This window comes from Danio rerio, chromosome 16 (assembly GCF_049306965.1).
Source record: "Danio rerio strain Tuebingen ecotype United States chromosome 16, GRCz12tu, whole genome shotgun sequence".
Lineage (NCBI taxonomy): Eukaryota > Metazoa > Chordata > Actinopteri > Cypriniformes > Danionidae > Danio > Danio rerio.
Window position 1 is genome coordinate 46270219 of NC_133191.1, and position 23131 is coordinate 46293349.

The 23131-nt window shown below is 37.9% G+C and overlaps 3 protein-coding genes across 22 annotated transcripts in view; 1 reads left to right on the forward strand and 2 right to left on the reverse strand.

Annotated features, from left to right (window-relative positions):
* Positions 1-23131, forward strand: part of LOC108179646 (uncharacterized) — a 50487-nt gene that overhangs the window by 25607 nt on the left and 1749 nt on the right. For 6 of the 17 annotated variants that reach the window (XM_073926554.1, XM_073926556.1, XM_073926552.1 and 3 more), the window contains 4 exons: positions 159-291; positions 386-498; positions 14652-14763; positions 21258-21340. In XM_073926554.1, coding sequence (XP_073782655.1) covers positions 159-291; positions 386-498; positions 14652-14763; positions 21258-21340 — 441 coding nt within the window. Of the gene's footprint in view, positions 1-158; positions 292-385; positions 499-1163; positions 1281-8025; positions 8109-13851; positions 13965-14651; positions 14764-21257; positions 21341-23131 lie in introns of those variants that run through there. The other 11 variants (XR_012392486.1, XR_012392487.1, XR_012392481.1 and 8 more) reach the window with 7 other exon arrangements.
* Positions 3735-6689, reverse strand: si:dkey-199f5.3. Of its 3 annotated transcripts, none has more exons than XM_002664962.7 (2): positions 5045-6689; positions 3735-4955 (listed from the first exon to the last, which is right to left on the reverse strand). In XM_002664962.7, the coding sequence occupies exons 1-2, from the start codon at positions 6170-6172 to the stop codon at positions 4857-4859; spliced, it is 1227 nt and encodes a 408-aa protein (XP_002665008.4). In that variant the 5' UTR covers positions 6173-6689; the 3' UTR covers positions 3735-4856. The 3 variants fall into 3 exon arrangements, with proteins under 3 accessions (XP_002665008.4, XP_073782663.1, XP_068070148.1); XM_073926562.1 differs by having other exon boundaries at positions 4700-4972; positions 5053-6689; XM_068214047.2 differs by having other exon boundaries at positions 4794-4955; positions 5053-6689.
* Positions 18075-20193, reverse strand: LOC137490522 (uncharacterized). Of its 2 annotated transcripts, none has more exons than XM_068218828.2 (2): positions 18506-20193; positions 18075-18416 (listed from the first exon to the last, which is right to left on the reverse strand). In XM_068218828.2, exons 1-2 carry the CDS (start codon positions 19631-19633, stop codon positions 18318-18320), a joined length of 1227 nt encoding a protein of 408 aa, XP_068074929.2. In that variant the 5' UTR covers positions 19634-20193; the 3' UTR covers positions 18075-18317. The 2 variants fall into 2 exon arrangements, with proteins under 2 accessions (XP_068074929.2, XP_073782662.1); XM_073926561.1 differs by having other exon boundaries at positions 18266-18416; positions 18514-20193.

The following is a 23131-nucleotide window of genomic DNA, read 5'->3' on the forward strand; positions in this document are numbered from 1 at the left end:
GGTGAAAAAGATTTGAGAACCACTGATGTAGACCATATGTGCTTTTGCTTTTGGATTTTACAAGCAAGCAAGTTTTTAATCAATAAAAATGATTTTAAACAACTTGACTAAACTAATTGACTTTACCTTGAATAATTATACCTTCATTTTTAAAATAGCAAAAACAGATCACACTTCACTTCACTTCAGTGAAATATTGGACCAGATGTTCCAGAAAGGGGATGGGAAAACTCTGCCTGCTGAAGTGGACTCTGTCCAACGTTAAAGTACACTGCATAATTTGTGTGGCAGGTTTGAATAATTTTAAAGGTAAACATTTTAAATTTTGCACGAAGTTCCCTTTTGGCTGCAAATAACTTTCTTTTTTTCCTGTCAATAATTTCAGAGAAAACCCATCACCATCTCCAGCAATTCTCAGAAATTGATGTTTGCCTTAAACTACTTCTTGAACATTTCATACCCAGGAGTGCAAAGTGCAAGGCTAGAGTTTGTGCAAAGGTAAAAAAAAAATAATAATAAGAACATTCTCACACCCAGGCCCACAAACAAATCCTCACACTCAAATCCAGGCGCTCTCACAAGCGTTCTCACATACACACTTGTTGCACAAAAACATCCTCACACTTACACTCTCTTGAATTTATTCTCACATTCATACACACTCACACATGCATTCTCACACATATTCACAGAACAATCTTCTCAGTCTCTCTCACACAACATCCTCTCACAGAGGTTTTTCTAGTAAACATCCACTACAAGCTTGTCCTGTTAAGCTGCGGTCACACTGGACTTTTCTCTCCATAGATTCATACGCACGTGAATGCTTCAGACTGGAAACGCAGGCTTGTGTGACAAGTTTCGCAGTTCGCTGTGTTGCAAAGTTCAAGCTTGGTGAACTCTGACCTGCGAAATCGCCTCACATGACTGCGTGAGACCAATCAAAGATCAAAGCATGAACGCTCTGGACAGAAATTTTAAATATGGACCAATAACTTGCTTTTTTAAATGTCTAATCATCTTGTTTAATCCCGCCCCTTTACACAGCGCTGTACAACAGAATTTCACAAGCTTAAACTCTAGAGTGACCACAGCTTTAATTTAAAACATTTTAGAGCATGATATAGTCCATGTTTTATTACTAAGGATTGTTTTCCATTCAGCAGGTTTCTTTTAAAATGGAACCTAGAGAAGGATCATAAGTAGAGAAGACCAGAGGAATCAGAGAAGAATCGGAAGTGGAGAAGACCAGATCAAGGAAGACCACATTAAGATCTGCGGTCAGTCCATAGGTTCTTTCACTAATTAACAAGATTTCAGACTTTGAATAGTTGGAGAAAAGCATTGCCTAGCAGAAAATCTTGCCAGCTTAACAGACTGAAATGATCATTTTCTTTTGTGGTTTAATTTTTTCATGCCTCATCTGTTGTCAAGATGAATATGTTCACACTGGTTTAGTTTTAAGGACAATTTCATTATTAATTGTAATTTGTTTACCAAACTGCTGTATTGTTACAGTATTTAACATTTCCTTTTATTGTGTCTGGACCCTTTTCACATTTTTTGGTTTCTTAAAGTCATCATAGTTGGGTAAACTTAGGCCCCGTTTACACTAATACGTTTTAGTTTTAAGAATGAAAATGATCCACGTCCACACTGGCATTTCACCCAGTTTCTCTGAACAACTCTCCATACTACACTGCTGAAAACGCACATCACATGACCACACACACACTCTGGCATGCACTGCAGCGATGAGAGCTGTGCACGTTGGACTGCTCATCAAGGATCTACCGCTGGATCTAATCTCACTATATTTGTTAAACGTGATATTTAATTCATCTTGTCTCTATCTAATGACATATTCCCTGACTTTGGTCTTTTGAATCTTTTACTTGTTTTCAGGTAACGTGTTTTTACTGAGCGCAAACATAAGTTAATATATTAATGTAACCACTGATTCAGCACATTTGACTGACTGCTTCCGTTTATTTCCTATAAATGTATAAACTTATTGTATGTTATACTTTTATAATGGCCATTATTGATTATTAAAACTGATTTTCAGTAAAAGAGAGGGAATGTTTCATATTTTCAATGAGAATGAAAGAAGGCAGTAATGTTAAAGGCTTTGTTATATATGTTATAAACATGCCTACAGTGAAGATGATGGTCATACAAATATGCAGCTGCACGACGCCTCAACATTTCTGCTGTCTGTTAAGTTGCTAATATCAATATGAAAATAGACAGTTCCTCATATCATGTTTTTATTTTATTGTTAATAAAGTGAAACAACGTAGCCTGCAGGGTATGTGAATGAGGTTATACAGTATACTGTTCCCTTTGGAGATTTACCCGACGTGTCCTCGGGAGTTTGTTTTCCATATCAAACTTGCGGAGTCTGAAGTTACAAGGAGACGATGCAAGACTGAACTGTGTGTAGGCTACTTAATACTGAGAAAAAACTCCAATCAGACAGGCGAATGTCTGCAGCCACGCCTCCGTTTTCAGATGTCTCTGTTTTCCCTCATCCACACTAACACAGAGCAGCAGCGTTTTAAAATAAAAACGGCCTTCCAGCATTTTCTAAAAAGCTCTGTTTATGGCGCTCGAAAACTTCGGCGTAGTTTGGACGGATGTCTTAGCCGTAGCAAAACTTGTCCGTTTTAAAACTAAAAGTGTAAACTGGGCCTTAGAGAGTGGTTAATGGAAGAGTACCACAAATAAAACTGTTTTTGCATTTGAATTGGCTCAAATAACAAAAGAATAATAATCAGGGGTCGCTACAGCAGAATGAATCACCAAATTATCCAGCATACGTTTTACACAGTGGATGCCCTTTCAGCTGCAACCCAACACTAGGAAACACCCATACACTCTGGCCTTCACACACATACACTTCGGCCAATTTAGCTTATTTAATTCACCTATAGCGCATGTCTCTCGGGGGAAACCGAAGCACCCGGATAAAACCCACACGAACATGGGGAGAACATGCAAACTCCACACAGAAATGCCAACTTACACAGCCGGTGCTCGAACCAGCGACCTTCTTGCTGTTTGGTGATGGTGCTACCCACTGCGCCACCATGCTGCCTCTTTTTAACATAATATAAATATTAAAAACTTTAAAGGATGTAAGATGCTGATTATTATTGAAATGAGTCGCATGTCTTGTGAACGGTCTATTATGACTGTCATGATTACCAGCGATCGCTAACCACCAGAGGTCGCTGGTAAACATTTACACTCCTTGAACTACATATCTGCCATGCTATGGACTACAACACCCAGTCAGGTGTTCAAGATCCAGACTGATTAAACTCTCACAGCTGAAGCCATTCACACCATGATTATTCGGACTATTTAAACCCCTCTGTTCCACACACATGTTGCTGAGTATTGTTAAGCTGTTGCTGTCCTTACGTAAGCGGTTTTTCTTGTTTCCTGTTGCCTGTGTTTTTGACTTTTGGACTGTTTATCGTGTTTTGACCCTTTTCTGCCTGCCCCGAACCTTTTGCCTGTTTTGTTGGATTTGCTTCTGGATTGCCTACCACACTGTTTATACTGGTATTTGACCCTTGCCTGATTGACCATTCTTATAATAAAGCTGCATTTGGAACTACCCCAGTTTGCATAGCATCCCTTCGCAACAATGACAGTTACGATATTTTTATATTGTTGTAGTTATAAACAGACTGAAGTCTATGTTGTTGCAGCGGTTTAATTTTGGACATTTTTCTATTTGAATGTTGTTGCAGTCATGCTCAATTTTGGGGAATAAATTATTAAAATACAGTTTTACATTTATGACTGATTATTTTAAAGTGTAAAATATAACCAAATGCAAAATGAACATAATAACTATGTATTCACTGCCTTTGAACATGTTATTTTCATAAAAATTAGTTGCTATCTGCTGACATACTGCTGGTCTGGGGTGCGTTTCTGAAAACCATTGTTAGCCAACTAAAGTTGCAAGTTCTGTTGTTACAAACATAGTTAATTTGAGATTTCCCAAATCTGTCGTTCCAACGAACACTCGCAAACTGCGTCACAAACTTGTGCACTGGCAACTACACCTCTGGAGCTGTAGTAAGAAACATAGTTCCTGGCTGTGTTCTATTCCCAGTTTTCCCCCCTATGCCCTATTCTTTTACAACATTCTAACATTTAAACTTGGGACTATTTTTTAAAAAACATTAAAGTCATCTGTCTTAGGCGTAATTTGCTTTCAAAGCATTATTAGAGCTCAGTTTTAGCAAGCTTCATGTTTACAATTGCGTTGCCTTCGTAGTTCACTTTGAAAACATTGATGTCATTTTGAACACAGCCGAGCCGAATTTATGTTATGTCTCCAAAGCTAGTATGTTTTAACAGTCATTGCTCCAAAGCTTGTGAAAACAAAAAACATATTATACATTAATGCTTTTATTTTATATAGGCTATTGATTACGACATGTAGCCTACTGTATGACACAGGCCTGTTGGTTAGAACATTTCTGCAGTGGTTTGTGTCAAATTGTAAAAGCACTTTAACTTTATTTTTGTGTATAATATGTATATATACTAATTGTCAAATCAAATGATTAATTATTGTTTTATTTTTAATTATGCCCAGTGTTGAAACTTTTTAAAGCTATAGGTGAAATTAAAATGGTGAATTGACATGTGTCTTGATGTTTTTTTTATGGACAACAAAATGACCTCTTGACGCTCAAAGAACTGTTTAGTTAAATACACAAAGACACTTTAGGAGCATTAAAACATTTGAAGATCAATAAATGCACAAATATTTTTTCAATAATCAATTTATTGATGAACAAAGGAAGATTTGTAGCAGTTCTGTAAACTCAAAAACAGACTGCAGAGGGAAATCTTGACAGCAGAAGTGTGTTACTTTTTGCTGGCTGAGCCCTCTTCGTCCTGACATCCTCATCCTCAAATGGACACTGAAAACACATGAGAACTTTAATCACAACACCACAGACACATGGGTTAGTATCAGAACAGGCATATTAGTGAACAGAGGGACACGTACAGACTCACGCTTGTTCACTAGTCGACTTGTAAAGCCTGGCAGTCTGGGTAAGGAAAGTTGAGGCTTCACTTTCAGATCAGACGAACATGAAGGGAGTTCATCGAAAGGCTTTACAGAAACACAGCTTGGCTTCAATACAGACAAGCGTGTGGGAGCAGCAACATGATGCTGGCGGAGAGGTGTAGGTTTGACCATTCTCACTGCTGGACTCCCAGAATGTGCCAGAAGAGATGAAGAGCGGTCAACATCGGCGTTCAGGTCAGACAGAGGGAAGCTGATGTTTTTCAGTGAAACTTCCGTCTTGTGTTTAGGAGAGCTCATGCTGCGTTCTGGAGGTCCGTTTGTGAAGCTCTGCTTGTTGACAGGCTTCACATGAACTCGGTGTGGCTCCAGAAGAGGCAGGTTTGAGCACACAGCAGCTGACTGCCGGTGGAGAGGCAAGCGTTCATCCATCCTTACTGCTCTACTTCCAGATGGAGGCAGAACAGATGAGGGCCGGTCAACACTGGCATTCAGGCCAGACACACATGCAGGGTAGCTGATGTTTCTCACTGAAACCTTCACCTGATGTTTTGGAGGTCCATCTGTGAAGCTCTGCTGGTTGACAGGCTTCACATGATACTTGGACTCCAAAACAGGCAGGTTTGACAGCACAGCAACAGACTGCTGGCGGTGAGGCGTATGTGTGTCCATCCTCACTGCTGGACTCCCAGAATTAGGAGAATGGTCAACACTAGTCAGGTCAGACGGGTAGCAGATGTCTTTCACTGAAACCTTTATCTGAGGTCTAGGAGCGCTCACTGCTCTAGCTTTCAGATGTCCATCTGTGAAGATCTGCTTTTTGACACACTTCACAGGAACAGTTTTTGGCTTCAGAGCAGGTAGGATTGAGCGCCTGGCAATCAGTTGCCGACAGAGAGGAGTAAGCTGGTCAATCCTCAGTGTTCGACTCCCAGAACGAAGCTGAACAGAGGAGGAAGGCTCAACACTGGCATTTAGGCCAGACTCAGAGGAACCACAGCTGATGTTTTTCGCTGAAACCTCCATATTTGTAGCAGAGTTCACTCCTCGATGTTCTGGGGGGTGTGGCAGGACCTGACTAGAACTTTTTTGGTTTTTGAACCACATATTGACAAACTAAATTGAAGATTTTGTCGCAACAAAAGTAGCTTGAACGTGCCGTAAGCAGCGATCACGAGTGAAATGCGGTGAAACTCTCGTTCTGATGATGATGTAAATGTTCTTTTAGAATGTTCGCGTCATTTCAAGCTCGTGACGTTCTTTCAGACATCATTTAAATCTCATTAAGTATATTTAATAATATATAAGTATTTAAATACACTCTGAACGCATATTTTGCACCACATTTTTAATACTGCAGTTAGATATGAATCTGACTCGCATAAGTGAGGTTGTGGCTCCCTCTAGAGGTAGAAATCGACTTTTGCTAGCTCTGATAAGGTTTTTAGCGTCTTCTCCCACCTCAACCTTAAAACCAACCGTCACAGTACTGTAAAAATGAACTATTGTTTTACAGTGTCACAAAAATGATGCTATATTGACGTGTATATCTGCAGCTGTGTCCTGCACAAAAGCTGTATAAAAATCTTATATTAGGCCAATAATAAATAAATATAATTAATTCACCCTCCTCCAAGCCTACAGTTTCTTCTGTAAATAAATTGTGCATTTATATATAAAAGTTAGAAAGGACTCTGATTCTCAAAACCTCTCTCAATTCAGAAATTGCTTTATTGGCATGACAAATGTTTTGCCAAAGCATTTATAAAGTTTACATTTAAAAGAACACACACACACACACACACACACACACACACACACACACACACACACACACACACACACAAACACACACACACACACACACACACACACACACACACACACACACACACACACACACACACACACACACACACAAACACACACACACACACACACACACACACACACACACACACACATAAACATATATACATATATATATCTACATACATATATATATACATATAAACATAGTAAATACAGTAAATAGTAGTATAGTATAATAATAATAATAATAATTACTATATTCATTTTCTTTTCGGCTTAGTCCCTTTATTAATCTGGGGTCGCCACAGTGGAGTAAACCACCAAATAATTCACCTATACTGCATGTCTTTGGACATTAAACCCACGCGAACACAGGGGGAACATGCAAACTCCACACAGATATGCCAACTGACCTAGCCGAAGCTCGAACCAGCAACCTTCTTGGTGTGAGGCAAACGTGCTACCCACTGCGTCAACGTGCATATTAATAATATTAAAAATAATTAAATAAAAATACAAATTTAACAAAATAAAGAAAAATAAAAATTCTCTCACACAGCATCTCTAGAGACAACTTTAAACAAAAAATTTTTTTAAAAATTAAATAAAATATGTGTCGTTGAAATATAAATAGTTGAACATATAAATGAGTCCAATCACAGTTCACAGACATGCTGGAATATTCTTGGATATCTGTTTCTCACGCAGAGTAACTATATGGCTTTATAAAGGACATTCAAAAACATCTAATGTGTTATAGCACATAGTCAAGTGCACTAAACAGTTAAGCTATTTGCTCTACAAATGTTTATAATTATGATGACAATTTATTAAAATAGTATAGTGTAAAGGGAATACATTTAAATTGATTGTATGCAAACATATGTTACTTTTGGTCATCCAACAGGAAAAATTTATTGATTGATTTATTGATTTATTTATTTATCAACTTAACCAGCAATGTCCCATTGAGATACAATACCATTGCAGGGTGAGAGGGGAGTCTGAGGTCTTGAGAACTCCCCTGCTTGATAATGGTGAATGTAGATTATGAATAGCTATGGAGAGTGTTTGCTGAATTCAATGCTTGTCTATGATGTTGATTTAGTTTTGTCAATTTACTTATGCTACATGTTTTTGGTCTGTAGGAGGAAACCGGAGAGCTCGAGGAAAACCCACACAAACATGGAGAGAGCATGCAAACTCCACACAGAAATGCCGGCTTGGCCAGGTAAGATCTGAGCCAGTGAGATTCTTGCTGTGAGGCAATAATGCTAACCATTGGGCCTCCGTGCTGCCCTGACAAGGAAAGGGGAGGAGTAGGGGTGGAAGGGGGGATTCTTCAAGACGAAGATGGCCAAGATAAGATACTCAGGTTATTTATAGTGATTTAGGAATCGTCTGATGAATCATGCATTAACTAATGAGGACCAGCTGCTGTCAATCATAAGCACGCGCTCCTCTCGAAATTAGTTTATAAATAAACTTCCATTTGTAAAGAGTCTATTGCCACTTTTATAGATGAAGCCATAGTGTAAATAATTGTGTCGTCTGCAGAAAAGTGTACATTTGCTGACCTAATAGCTTTACCAAGTTTATTTATATAAATAGAGATTAAAATTGGCCCAAAATTGAACCGAGGAACACCTTACTGTTAAAGGAGCAGAGAAACAGTATGCCTTTCTAAACACACTGAATTCTTCCAGTCAAATAATTATGGAACCATTTCAACACTCGAGTACTAAAGCTTTTGCAGCAAAATATCATGATTCACAGAATCAAATGCTTTTGATAAATCTATAAAAAGTGCAGCACATGATGTTTTTATCATCCAGTGCAGTGATTATATCATTAGAAACTGACACTGCATCAGTTATAGTGCTGTGCCCTTGTCTAAAACCTGTCTGAGTTTGACATAAGATTGACTTTAACTGTTCATTTACCAAAGATTCAAACACTTTAGCTGTAACAGACAACCTTGAAATAGGACGATAATTATCTAACACAGTGGGATCTCTTCAGCAATGGCTGTATGTTTGCTGATTTATTAAGAACTTGGTAAAAGACCACTAGTTAAACTCAGATTAATAAGTGATCCTCTAAAATCTTATTACACCTTTCATGTCTTTGAACTATTGTCGTGAGATTTTTTCTTCTTTTAATAAATGTATTTAATAGTGAATGTGGGAATCTTATCATGTTAGTGACACTTTTCATTGTTTAAAAAATAACCAATATTTCATAAAATCAAAATATGGCAAAAAAATATCAAATATGAAAAAACATCATTGCTGTAATATGAAAAAAAAAACTTAAGCTTTAAAATAAAAAGCATTTTAATTTAGTGCTTTTATATATTTGACATTGTTTTTATCTGAAACAGTTTTAGTAGTCAAGACATTTTTCAACAATATATTCAAGACTATCAGATATTTATTAAGTCATTTTGAATTCTTACCATGGTTTTCTAAGGTTAAATTACGATTATTGTGTGGCAGGCAGATTGATTATAGGTAAATGAGCAATTATTTATAAATTTTTAAGTTTATATTCTTAAATTTGCAACTCTAAATTTTGTATAACCTCAGTTTTACCATGAATACCCTACCATTGTTAAACCATAGAAGGTGTAGTTAAAACGATAATTAATTTGTATTTAACATTGTTTAAAGCAGGGATGCTCAAACTTTTTCGTATAAAGGGCCAAAAACCAAATATCGTCGGCGCCAGTGGTGTAGTGGTTAGTGCGTCGACACATGCACTCTGGTGCTCGCGGCGACCCGGGTTTGATACCGCCTCGCGGTCCTATGCCGATCCTTCCCCTCTCTCTGCTCCCTATGCTTTCCTGTCAATTCTCTCTACTGTCCTGTCAAAAATAAAGGTGAAAACCCTGAAAGTATAATATAAAAAAAATATATATATATATATATATATATATATATATATATATATCATTGAGAGCCGTGTGCTGAAGGTAAATATACCAAACTACATTAAAGTAGCCGTGGGTCATTTACTAATTTATTAGAGCACATGACTTTAAATCACATTAACTAATGCAGTCGAACATTTAAAAGGAAAACTTATTGCAATAAAAACATAAACAATCGCATTTATAACACAGTGGAGTTAAACGCTGAATACACTAGTCAAGCAGAAATCCTTGATTCGTCATCTATCTGTCGGGTGACAGTATGTACATTTAAACTAAATCTGATTCATTTACAGTGAATTTCATTTCAGTTAGCTTTTAACAAAAAAACAAACAAACAAACTAAATGTTACATTAGATTTAAAATGACAATCTCTAAGCCAGTGTTTCCCAACCCTGTTCCTAAAGGCACATGCACTAACAGTACACATTTTCATTCATTCATTCATTCATTCATTCACTCTTTGGTCTTTTGAATCTATTACTTGTTCTCAGGTATTGCATTTTGACTGAGCGCAAACGATAAGTTAATATATTAATTCATGTAACCACGTACACTGAATCTGCACATTTGAATGACTGCCTGCCTTTATTTCCTGTATTGTATAGAAAAAATAACTTTTAGAACATAATACTTTTATAATGGCCATTATTGATTATTAAAACTGATATTCAGCATAGACAGGGTATCTTTCCTATTTTTAGAAGAAAATGAAAGGAGGCATGTTATAGGCTCTGTTTTGTTATAAATACGCACACAGTGAAGATGATGCTCATATAAAAATATGAGGTTTTTAGGGCTCGAACAAACTCCTGGATAATGTGGTTGGAACGTTTAACCATAGCAAAGCATATGAGTTTTAAAACTAAAACTTAGTAGTGTAAACGGGGCCTCACATTTATACACTTTCACACACACATACACACCCTCTCATTCACGTGTATATATTCACTGTGCATCCTCACACACACATTCATACAACAATCTTCTTAGTCTGTCTCACACACAACATCCTCTCACACAGGTTTTTCTAGCAATCATCCATCAAATGCTTGTCCTGTTACTCTGCTTTTATGCTCATTTCGTTTAATTTTCCCAATGGACAACCGCCGCTAGTTAACCGAATATGAACGGTTAACTGGTCAGATTAATATTAAATTACTGTTCAATTTGAAAGAAATTGCCGTGTCTATTTTGTGTCAGACACATTAAATATTGCATTTTAAAATACTGATTTATTGTAACATGCGAACATATTAACAACAGAACATCTTCACACACCTGCAGTGTTTCCAACAGCACAGAAATAAAGAATAGACTAAATAGAATAAATAAATAAATAAAACAAATAGTCCTGCCTGATATTTTTCACTTTTGCAAATTTAGATCATGTACTGGATGCCTTTATTTTACGTTTGCATTACATTTACATTTAGTCATTTAGCAGACGCTTTTATCCAAAGCGACTTACAAATGAGGACAAGGAAGCAATTTACACAACTATAAAAGAGCAACAATAAATAAGTGCTGTAGGCAAGTTTCAGGTATGTAAAGAAAGTGTAAGAAGCAAAACATTGGTAAATTTTTTTTTTATTATTATTTGTATTATTTTTTAATTTTATTTTTTTGTCGTTAGTGGAGGAGTCAGAGAGGGAATTGCATATTAGTATGAAAAGTGGAGACTAAATAGTTGAGTTTTAAGTCGCTTTTTGAAGACAGCGAGTGCCTCTGCCGTTCTGATGCAGTTAGGGAGTTCATTCCACCAACTGGGCAGATTGAATGCGAGAGTTCTGGAAAGTGTTTTTTTCCTTCTTAGGGTTGGAACCACGAGGCGACGTTCATTCACAGAACGCAGGTTTCTGGAGGGCCTATAAATCTGCAGAAGTGAGAGCAGATAAGAAGGAGCGCAGCCAGAGGTCGCTTTGTAAGCAAACATCAGAGCTTTGAATTTGATGCGAGCAGCAACTGGCAGCCAGTGCAAACGGATGAGTAGCGGAGTGACATGTGCTCTTTTAGGTTCATTAAAGACCACTCGTGCTGCTGCGTTCTGAAGCAGCTGAAGAGGTTTGATTGAGTTAGCTGGGAGCCCGGCTAGTAGAGAGTTGCAATAGTCTTAATACCCTAATTAAATAAAGAAACCAGAATCCTCCCTTGGCTATTTCTTATCTTTTGTTTAGGACCTTATAATGTAATGTTGTTCAAGAAGAGTTTAGATTCATACCTTATCACACAAGGTATCTTGATGGGTTCTGCAAATAAAGCCAATGTCCAATCCACAGAATAAAACTAGTGAAATATACTTTTATTAATAAAATAAATCCAGTGAAAATGATTTATTCTCCATTGAGAATAAAGGGACTAAGGCATTCAGTATACAGGAGTCAATCTAAGCTCGCTGCTGGTCTGTCTGCTCCAGCCTTTTATACAGTATTCCAGCCTTGAATACAGGCTTAGAAGTCCCCTCCAGTAAATACACAGCAAAGTAACAATCAGTGTCTGATATACTTGAGAATATCTAAAGTTTGATACATTTGAGAATATCTGTTAATACATAGAAGAAATCCCTTTGTGTTCTCTGTCAGGGGTGATACATTTTAATACAAACATAGCAAATCATTTCATCTATTACATCAGCATTCGGCAGTCTTTCAGGAGTCTTGTCCTCCAAAGTCATAGCTCCTAGTTGACAAAGAATATCTTTTTCTGAAGATAACGCTCGCAGGCTTTCGGTTGTAATAATTGGTTAGAAGTGTCATCTGGACCATTTCTGCCTTTATTGTCAGCAGACAACTGATTCACTTCAGTACGCTGTCCTTGACCTCTTTGAACTTTGTTGAAATAGTTTCTTATGTTTCTGCTCAATGCTTATAGCAGTCTTTGCAAGCATATGAGTATCCAAATATCTACAGTAAGTGACTCTGCCTTTCTGATGCAGTTAGGGAGTTCATTCCACCAACAGGGCAGATTGAGCGTGAGAGTTCGGGAAAGTGATTTCTTCCCTCTTATGGATGGAACTACGAGGCGACGTTCATTCACAGAATGTAGGTTTCTGGAGGGCTTATAAATCTGCAGAAGTGAGAGCAGATAAGTAGCGCAGCCAGAGGTCGCTTTGTATGCAAACATCAGAGCTTTGAATTTGATGCGAGCAACAACTCGCTGTCCTTGACCAGCAGCTGAAGAGGTTTGATTGAGTTAGCTGGAGCACGGCTAGTAGAGAGTTGCAATAGTCTTAATACCCTAATTAAATAAAGAAACCAGATGCGCTGTACGCAGAACCACAGTACGCTGTCCTTGACCTCTTCGAACTCTGTTGGAACAGTTTCTTATGTTTCTTCTCAATGTTTATAGCAGTCTTTGCAAGCATATGAGTATCTAAATATCTGCAGTAAGTAAAGTGTTGTGTCTTATACAATTAATGTCAATAAACCATGCAGACACTACAATCACAAAACGAAAACACTTGTATGCTTGTGTGTTTTTATTTCCTCTTTCACTCGCGGTTCACATGTGCGCGCTGCGTGTGATGAAACACAATGATGAGGCTCATAGAAAAAAAAAAAAAGAATCTGCCTTGTTTTTGAACTGTGCAGTGCTGTAGCTGCTTAATCAGGCCTACTAAGCCACTGTATATCATACTGGTCATTGTGGTGGAACTTGGAGAGAAATTTTTTTTTTGAGGTGGTACTTGGTGAAAAAGATTTGAGAACCACTGCTGTAGACCATATGTGCTTTTGCTTTTTGTTTTTACAAGCAAGCATTTAATCAATAAAAATTATTTTAAACAACTTAATTAAACTAATTGATTTTACCTTGAATAATTATACCTTCATTTTTAAAAAGTTCAGTGAATTATTGGACCAGATGTTCCAGAAAGGGGATGGGAAAACTCTGCCTGCTGAAGTGGACTCTGTCCAACGTTAAAGTACACTGCATAATTTGTGTGGCAGGTTTGAATATTTTTGAAGGTAAACATTTTAAATTTTGCACGAAGTTCCCTTTTGGCTGCAAATAACTTTCTTTTTTTCCTGTCAATAATTTCAGAGAAAACCCATCACCATCTCCAGCAATGCTCAGAAATTGATGTTTGCCTCAAACTACTTCTTGAACATTTCATACCCAGGAGTACAAAGTGCAAGGCTAGAGTTTGTGCAAAGGTAAAAACAAAAAAAACAAAAAACATTCTCACACACAGGCCCACAAACAAATCCTCACACTCAAATCCAGGCACTCTCACAAGCGTTCTCACATACACACACGTTGCACAAAAACATCCTCACACTTACACTCTCTTGAATTTATTCTCGCATTCATACACTCTCCACACATACTCACATATACACACTCACACATGCATTCTCACACATATTCACAGAACAATCTTCTCAGTCTCTCACACAACATCCTCTCACAGAGGTTTTTCTAGTAAACATCCACTACAAGCTTGACCTGTTAAGCTGCGGTCACACTGGACTTTTCTCTCCATAGATTCATACGCACGTGAATGCTTCAGACTGGAAACGCAGGCTTGTGTGACAAGTTTCGCAGTTCGCTGTGTTGCAAAGTTCAAGCTTGGTGAACTCTGACCTGCGAAATCGCCTCACATGACTGCGTGAGACCAATCAAAGATCAAAACATGACCGCTCTGGACAGAAATTTTAAATAAGGACCAATAACTTGCTTTTTTAAATGTCTAATCATCTTGTTTAATACCGCCCCTTTACACAGCGCTGTACAACAAAATTTCACAAGCTCAAACTCTAGAGTGACCACAGCTTTAATTTAAAACATTTTAGAGCATGATATAGTCCATGTTTTATTACTAAGGATTGTTTTCCATTCAGCAGGTTTCTTTTAAAATGGAACCCAGAGAAGGAAGTGGAGAAGACCAGAGGAATCAGAGAAGAATCGGAAGTGGAGAAGACCAGATCAAGGAAGACCACATTAAGATCTGCGGTCAGTCCAAGGGCTCTTTCAGTAATTAATAAGATTTCAGACTAAGAATAGTTGGAGAAAAGCATTGCCTAGCAGAAAATCTTGCCAGTTTAACAGACTGAAATAATCATTTTCTTTTGTGGTTTAATTTTTTCATGCCTCATCTGTTTTCATGATGAATATGTTCACACTGGTTCAGTTTTAAGGATAATTTCATTATTAATTGTAATTTGTTTACCAAACTGCTGTATTGTTACAGTATTTAACATTTCCTTTTATTGTGTCTGGACCCTTTTCACATTTTTGGGTTTCTTAAAGTCATCATAGTTGGGTAAACTTAGGCCCCGTTTACACTAATATGTTTTAGTTTTAAGAATGAAAATGATCCACGTCCACACTGGCGTTTCACCCAGTTTCTCTGAACAACTCTCCATCCATACTACACTGCTGAAAACGCACATCATGTGACCACACACACACTCTGGCATGCACTGCAGCGATGAGAGCTGTGCATGTTGGACTGCTCATCAAGGATCTACCGCTGGATCTAATCTCACTATATTTGTTAAACGTGATATTTAATTCATCTTGTCTCTATCTAATGACATATTCCCTGACTTTGGTCTTTTGAATCTTTTACTTGTTTTCAGGTAACGTGTTTTGACTGAGCGCAAACATAAGTTAATATATTAATGTAACCACTGATTCAGCACATTTGACTGACTGCTTCCGTTTATTTCCTATAAATGTATAAACTTATTGTATGTTATACTTTTATAATGGCCATTATTGATTATTAAAACGGATTTTCAGTAAAAAGAGAGGGTATGTTTTATATTTTCAATGAGAATAAAAGAAGGCAGTAATGTTAAAGGCTCTGTTATATATGTTATAAACATGCCTACAGTGAAGATGATGGTCATACAAATATGCAGCTGCACGACGCCTCAACATTTCTGCTGTCTGTTAAGTTGCTAATATCAATATGAAAATAGACAGTTCCTCATATCATGTTTTTATTTTATTGTTAATAAAGTGAAACAACGTAGCCTGCAGGGTATGTGAATGAGGTTATACAGTACACTGTTCCCTTTGGAGATTTACCCGACGTGTCCTCGGGAGTTTGTTTTCCATATCAAACTTGCGGAGTCTAAAGTTACAAGGAGACGATGCAAGACTGAACTGTATGTAGGCTACTTAATACTGAGAAAAAGCTCCAATCAGACAGGTGGATGTCTGCAGCCACGCCTCCGTTTTCAGATGTCTCCGTTTTCCCTCATCCACACTAACACAGAGCAGCAGCGTTTTAAAATAAAAACGGCCTTTCCAGCGTTTTCTAAAAAGCTCTGTTTACGGCGCTCGAAAACTTCGGCGTAGTTTGGATGGATGTCTTAACCGTAGCAAAACTTGTCCGTTTTAAAACTAAAAGTGTAAACTGGGCCTTAGAGAGCGGTTAATGGAAGAGTACCACAAATAAAACTGTATTTGCATTTCAATTGGCTCAAATAACAAAAGAATAATAATCAGGGGTCGCCACAGCAGAATGAATCACCAAATTATCCAGCATACGTTTTACACAGTGGATGCCCTTTCAGCTGCAACCCAACACTAGGAAACACCCATACACTCTGGCCTTCACACACATACACTTCGGCCAATTTAGCTTATTTAATTCACCTATAGCGCATGTCTTAGGACTTGTGGGGGAAACCAAAGCACCCGGATGAAACCCACACGAACACGGGGAGAACATGCAAACTCCACACAGAAATGCCAACTTACACAGCCGGTGCTCGAACCAGCGACCTTCTTGCTGTTTGGTGATCATGCTACCCACTGCGCGCCATGCTGCCTCTTTTTAACATAATATAAATATTAAAAACTTTAAAGGATGTAAGATGCTGATTATTATTGAAATGAGTCACATGTCTTGTGAACGGTCTATTATGACTGTCATGATTACCAGCGATCGCTAACCACCAGAGGTCGCTGGTAAACATTCACACTCCTTGAACTACATATCTGCCATGCTATGGACTACAACACCCAGTCAGGTGTTCAAGATCCAGACTGATTAAACTCTCCCAGCTGAAGCCATTCACACCATGATTATTCGGACTATTTAAACCCCTCTGTTCCAGAGCAGTTTTTCTTGTTTCCTGTTGCCTGTGTTTTTGACTTTTGGACTGTTTATCGTGTTTTGACCCTTTTCTGCCTGCCCCGAACCTTTTGCCTGTTTTGTTGGATTTGCTTCTGGATTGCCTACCACACTGTTTATACTGGTATTTGACCCTTGTCTGATTGACCATTCTTATAATAAAGCTGCATTTGGAACTACCCCAGTTTGCATAGCATCCCTTCGCAACAATGACAGTTACGATATTTTTATATTGTTGTAGTTATAAACAGACTGAAGTCTATGTTGTTGCAGCGGTTTAATTTTGGACATTTTTCTATTTAAATGTTGTTGCAGTCATGCTCAATTTTGGGGAATAAATTATTAAAATACAGTTTTACATTTATGACTGATTATTTTACAGTGTAAAATATTATAACCAAATGCAAAATGAACATAATAACTATGTATTCACTGCCTTTGAACATGTTATTTTCATAAAAATTAGTTGCTATCTGCTGACATACTGCTGGTCTGGGGTGCGTTTCTGAAAACCATTGTTTGCCAACTAAAGTTGCAAGTTCTGTTGTTACAAACATAGTTAATTTGAGATTTCCTAAATCTGTCGTTCCAACGAACACTCGCAAACTGCGTCACAAACTTGTGCACTGGCAACTACACCTCTGGAGCTGTAGTAAGAAACATAGTTCCTGGCTGTGTTCTATTCCCAGTTTTCCCCCCTATGCCCTATTCTTTTACAACATTCTAACATTTAAACTTGGGACTATTTTTAAAAAAGCATTAAAGTCATCTGTCTTTGGTGTAATTTGCTTTCAAAGCATTTTTATAGCTTAGTTTTAGCGAGCTTCATGTTTACAATTGCGATGCCTTCGTAGTGCACTTTGAAAACATTGATGTCATTTTGAACACAGCCGAGCCGAATTTATGTTATGTCTCCAAAGCTAGTATGTTTTAACAGTCATTGCTCCAAAGCTTGTGAAAACAAAAAACATATCATACATTAATGCTTTTATTTTATATAGGTTATTGATTACGACATGTAGCCTACTGTATATGACACGGGCCTGTTGGTTAGATCATTTCTGCAGTGGTTTGTGTCAAATTGTAAAAGCATTTTAACTTTATTTTTGTGTATAATATGTATATATACTAATTGTCAAATCAAATGATTAATTATTGTTTTATTTTTAATTATGCCCAGTGTTGAAACTTTTTAAAGCTATAGGTGAAATTGAAATGGTGAATTGACATGTTTCTTGATGTTTCTTTTTTTTTATGGACAACAAAATGACCTCTTGACGCTCAAAGAACTGTTTAGTTAAATACACAAAGACACTTTAAGAGCATTAAAACATTTGAAGATCAATAAATGCACAAATATTTTTTCAATATTCAATTTATTGATGCACAAAGGAAGATTTGTAGCAGTTCTGTACACTCAAAAACAGACTGCAGAGGGGAATCTTGACAGCAGAAGTGGGTTACTTTTTGCTGACTGAGCCCTCTTCGTTCTGACATCCTCATCCTCAAATGGACACTGAAAACACATGAGAACTTTAATCACAACACCACAGACACATGGGTTAGTTTCAGAACAGGCATATTAGTGAACAGAGGGACACGTACAGACTCACGCTTGTTCACTAGTCGACTTGTAAAGCCTGGCAGTCTGGGTAAGGAAAGTTGAGGCTTCACTTTCAGATCAGACGAACATGAAGGGAGTTCATTGAAAGGCTTTACAGAAACACAGCTTGGCTTCAATACAGACAAGCGTGTGGGAGCAGCAACATGATGCTGGCGGAGAGGTGTAGGTTTGACCATCCTCACTGCTGGACTCCCAGAATGTGCCAGAGGAGATGAAGAGTGGTCAACACCGCCGTTCAGGTCAGACAGAGGGAAGCTAATGTTTTTCAGTGACACTTCCGTCTTGTGTTTAGGAGAGCTCATGCTGCGTTCTGGAGGTCCGTTTGTGAAGCTCTGCTTGTTGACAGGCTTCACATGAACTCGGTGTGGCTCCAGAAGAGGCAGGTTTGAGCACACAGCAGCTGACTGCCGGTGGAGAGGCAAGTGTTTATCCATCCTTACTGCTCTACTTCCAGATGGAGGCAGAACAGATGAGGGCCGGTCAACACTGGCATTCAGGCCAGACACACATGCAGGGTAGCTGATGTTTCTCACTGAAACCTTCACCTGATGTTTTGGAGGTCCATCTGTGAAGCTCTGCTGGTTGACAGGCTTCACATGATACTTGGACTCCAAAACAGGCAGGTTTGACAGCACAGCAACAGACTGCTGGCGGTGAGGCGTATGTGTGTCCATCCTCACTGCTGGACTCCCAGAATTAGGAGAATGGTCAACACTAGTCAGGTCAGACGGGTAGCAGATGTCTTTCACTGAAACCTTGATCTGAGGTCTAGGAGCGCTCGCTGCTCTAGCTTTCAGATGTCCATCTGTGAAGATCTGCTTTTTGACACACTTCACAGGAACAGTTTTTGGCTTCAGAGCAGGTAGGATTGAGCGCCTGGCAATCAGTTGCCGACAGAGAGGAGTAAGCTGGTCAATCCTCAGTGTTCGACTCCCAGAACAAAGCAGAACAGAGGAGGAAGGCTCAACACTGGCATTTAGGCCAGACTCAGAGGAACCACAGCTGATGTTTTTCGCTGAAACCTCCATATTTGTAGGAGAGTTCGCTCCCCGATGTTCTGGGGGGTGTGGCAGAACCTGACTAGAACTTTTTTGGTTTTTGAACCACATATTGACAAACTAGAGTGAAGATTTTGTCTCAACAAAAGTAGCTTCAACGTGCCGTAAGCAGCGATCACGAGTGAAATGCGGTGAAACTCTCGTTCTGATGATGATGTAAATGTTCTTTTAGAATGTTCGCGTCATTTCAAGCTCGTGACGTTCTTTCAGACATCATCTTAAATCTCATTAAGTATATTTAATAATATATAAGTATTTAAATACACTCTGAACGCATATTTTGCACCACATTTTTAATACTGCAGTTAGATATGAATCTGACTCGCATAAGTGAGGTTGTGGCTCCCTCTAGAGGTAGAAATCGGCTTTTGCTAGCTCTGATAAGGTTACGGCTGGAATTAAATCACTTATAACATTTCCTATTTGTATTTTTAACGTCTTCTCCCACCCCAACCCTAAAACCAGCCGTAACAGTACTGTAAAAATGAACTATTGTATTACATTGTCACAAAAATGATGCTATATTGACGTGTATATCTGCAGCTGTGTCCTGCACAAAAGCTGTATAAAAATCTTAAATTAGGCCAATAAATAATAAATATAATTCATCCACCCTCCTCCAAGCCTACGGTTTCTTCTGTAAATAAATTGTACATCTTTATATAAAAGTTAGAAAGGACACTGATTCACAAAACCTCTCTCATTTCAGAAATTGCTTTATTGGCATGACAAATGTATTGCCAAAGCATTTATAAAGATTACATTTAAAGGAACACCCCCACCCCCCCCCCACACACACACATTAAATATAAACATAGTAAATACAGTAAATAGTAGTATAGTATAATAATAATAATAATAATAATAATTACTAAATTCATTTTCTTTTCGGCTTAGTCGCTTTATTAATCTGGGGTCGCCACAGTGGAGTAAACCACCAAATAATTCACCTATACTGCATGTCTTTGGACATTACACCCACGCGAACACAGGGGGAACATGCAAACTCCGCACAGATATGCCAACTGACCTAGCCGAAGCTCGAACCAGCGACCTTCTCTGTGAGGCAAACGTGCTACTCACTGCGTCAACGTGCATATTAATAATATTAAAAATAATTAAATAAAAATACAAATTTAACAGAATAAATAAAAAATAAAAAAATCTCACACAGCATCTCTAGAGACAACTTTAAATAAATAAAAAAAAAACATTTTAAAAATTACATTAAATATGTGTCGTTGAAATATAATAGTTGAACATATGAATGAGTCCAATCAGTTCACAGACATGCTGGAATATTCTTGGATATCCGTTTCTCACGCAGAGTAATATGGCTTTATAATTATGATGACAATTTATTGAAATAGTATAGTGTAAAAGGAATACATTTAAATTGATTGTATGCATACAAATGTGACTTTTGGTCATGCAACAGGAAAAATGTATTTATTTATTTATTTATTTATTTACTTACTTAACCAGCAATGTCCCATTGGGATACAATACCATTGCAGGGTGAGAGGGGTGTCTGAGGTCTTGAGAACTCCCCTGCTTGATAATGGTGAATGTAGATTATGAATAGCTATGGAGAGTGTTTGCTGAATTCAATGCTTGTCTATGATGTTGATTTAGTTTTGTCAATTTACTTATGCTACATGTTTTTGGTCTGTAGGAGGAAACCGGAGAGCCCAGGGAAAACCAACGCAAACACGGGGAGAGCATGCAAACTCCACACAGAAATGCAGACTTGGCCAGGTAAGATCTGAGCCAGTGAGATTCTTGCTGTGAGGCAATAATCCTAATCATTGGGCCTCCGTGCTGCCCTGACAAGGAAAGGGGAGGAGTAGGGGTGGAAGGGGGGATTCTTCAAGACGAAGATGGCCAAGATAAGATACTCAGGTTATTTATTGTGATTTAGGAATCGTCTGATGAATCATGCATTAACTAATGAGGACCAGCTGCTGTCAATCATAAGCACGTGCTCCTCTCGAAATTAGTTTAGAAATAAACTTTCATTTGTAAAGAGTCTATTGCCACTTTTATAGATGAAGCCATAGTGTAAATAAATGTGTCATCTGCATTAAAGTGTACATTTGCTGACCTAATAGCTTTATCAAGTTTATTTATATAAATATAGAATAAAATTGGCCCAAAATTGAACCGAGGAACACCTTACTGTTAAAGGAGCAGAGAAACAGTACGCCTTTCTAAACACACTGAATTCTTCCAGTCAAATAATTATGGAACCATTTCAACACTCGAGTACTAAAGCTTTTGCAGCAAAATATCATGATTCACAGAATCAAATGCTTTTGATAAATCTATAAAAAGTGCAGCACATGATGTTTTTATCATCCAGTGCAGTGATTATATCATTAGAAATTGACACTGCATCAGTTATAGTGCTGTGCCCTTGTCTAAAACCTGACTGAGTTTGACATAAGATTGACTTTAACTGTTCATTTACCTTAGATTCAAACACTTTAGCTGTAACAGACAACCTTGTCCGTACAGCAATGGCCGTATGTTTGCTGATTTTCAAGAACTTGGAAAAAAAACTACTAGTTAAACTCAGATTAATAAGTGATCCTCTAAAATCTTATTACACCTTTCATGTCTTTGAACTATTGTCATGTGAGATTTTTTCTTCTTTTAATAAGGAGCACCAGGAGGAAACCCACGTGAACTGAAGAAAGTTCAAAACATGCATTTACTTCCATAGTGTTTATTAATCCTATATAGAAAATCAATGATTAGCTCGGCAAGCATTTTTGGTTTTTAAAAGATGTCTTATAGACATCTAAACATAGTCGTCTTGGCTAAAACAAGGCTAAAATTGGGCTGTCAGTGAAAACCTAATAGACGTCTAAGAATTGGCCAAAACTAGCCATCAAATAAACAGAAATGACTGCATAAATAAAGTCTGTCTAACAGGCCCGTGCAGAGACCGTCCGAAGGGCATGTGCAGGATAAATTTTTTGAAGACGGGGGTGGGGGGGTTGTTTTTGAAGAGCGGGGGGTGTGGGTTGGTTGTTGTTGCGCGCGTTCTGATCAGCTGTGTTGTCGCGCGCGTACTCAAGAGCGGGACCGAGGGTATGTCGCGTCGCGGGGGCACTTTTGATCATTTTGGAAGGGCACTTTCTATCCAAGACTAAAAAGGGCATGTGCACTGCACAGGTTGAGCCCTATGTGTGCACGTGCCTGCTGTCTAATCTGTCTATTTGACGACTAGTCTAGTTTTGGCCTATTCTTAGATATCTATTAGATGTCCATTAGAATTTCACTGACAGCCTAAGATTAGCCTAGTTTTAGCCAAGCATTTAGATGTTTATTAGACGTCTATTAAACAAAATTGTTTGCTGGGAGGTTTTCAACTTCCTTTAAAATATATTCTTTAGTGTTGAAAAAAGACACTCATGAAGATTAAACAAGTAATAAATAGCCTATATATTTTGGGTGAACTATCCCTTTAACTCGAGAAACCGTTGGTTTTATTTGTGGTAAACCCATGTTTAATTTTCATGAGAGAAATTATGTAAGCAAGCA

Coding starts and splice junctions, on each gene's coding strand:
- si:dkey-199f5.3 (XM_073926562.1), bottom strand. CDS start 6,172: ATGTGGTTCAAAAACCAAAAAAGTTCTAGTCAGGTCCTGCCACACCCC. Junction 4,973..5,052: donor AAGTCGACTAGTGAACAAGC/GTGAGTCTGTAC, acceptor TTGTGATTAAAG/TTCTCATGTGTTTTCAGTGT.
- LOC137490522 (XM_068218828.2), bottom strand. CDS start 19,633: ATGTGGTTCAAAAACCAAAAAAGTTCTAGTCAGGTTCTGCCACACCCC. Junction 18,417..18,505: donor TAGTGAACAAGCGTGAGTCT/GTACGTGTCCCT, acceptor ATGTGTTTTCAG/TGTCCATTTGAGGATGAGGA.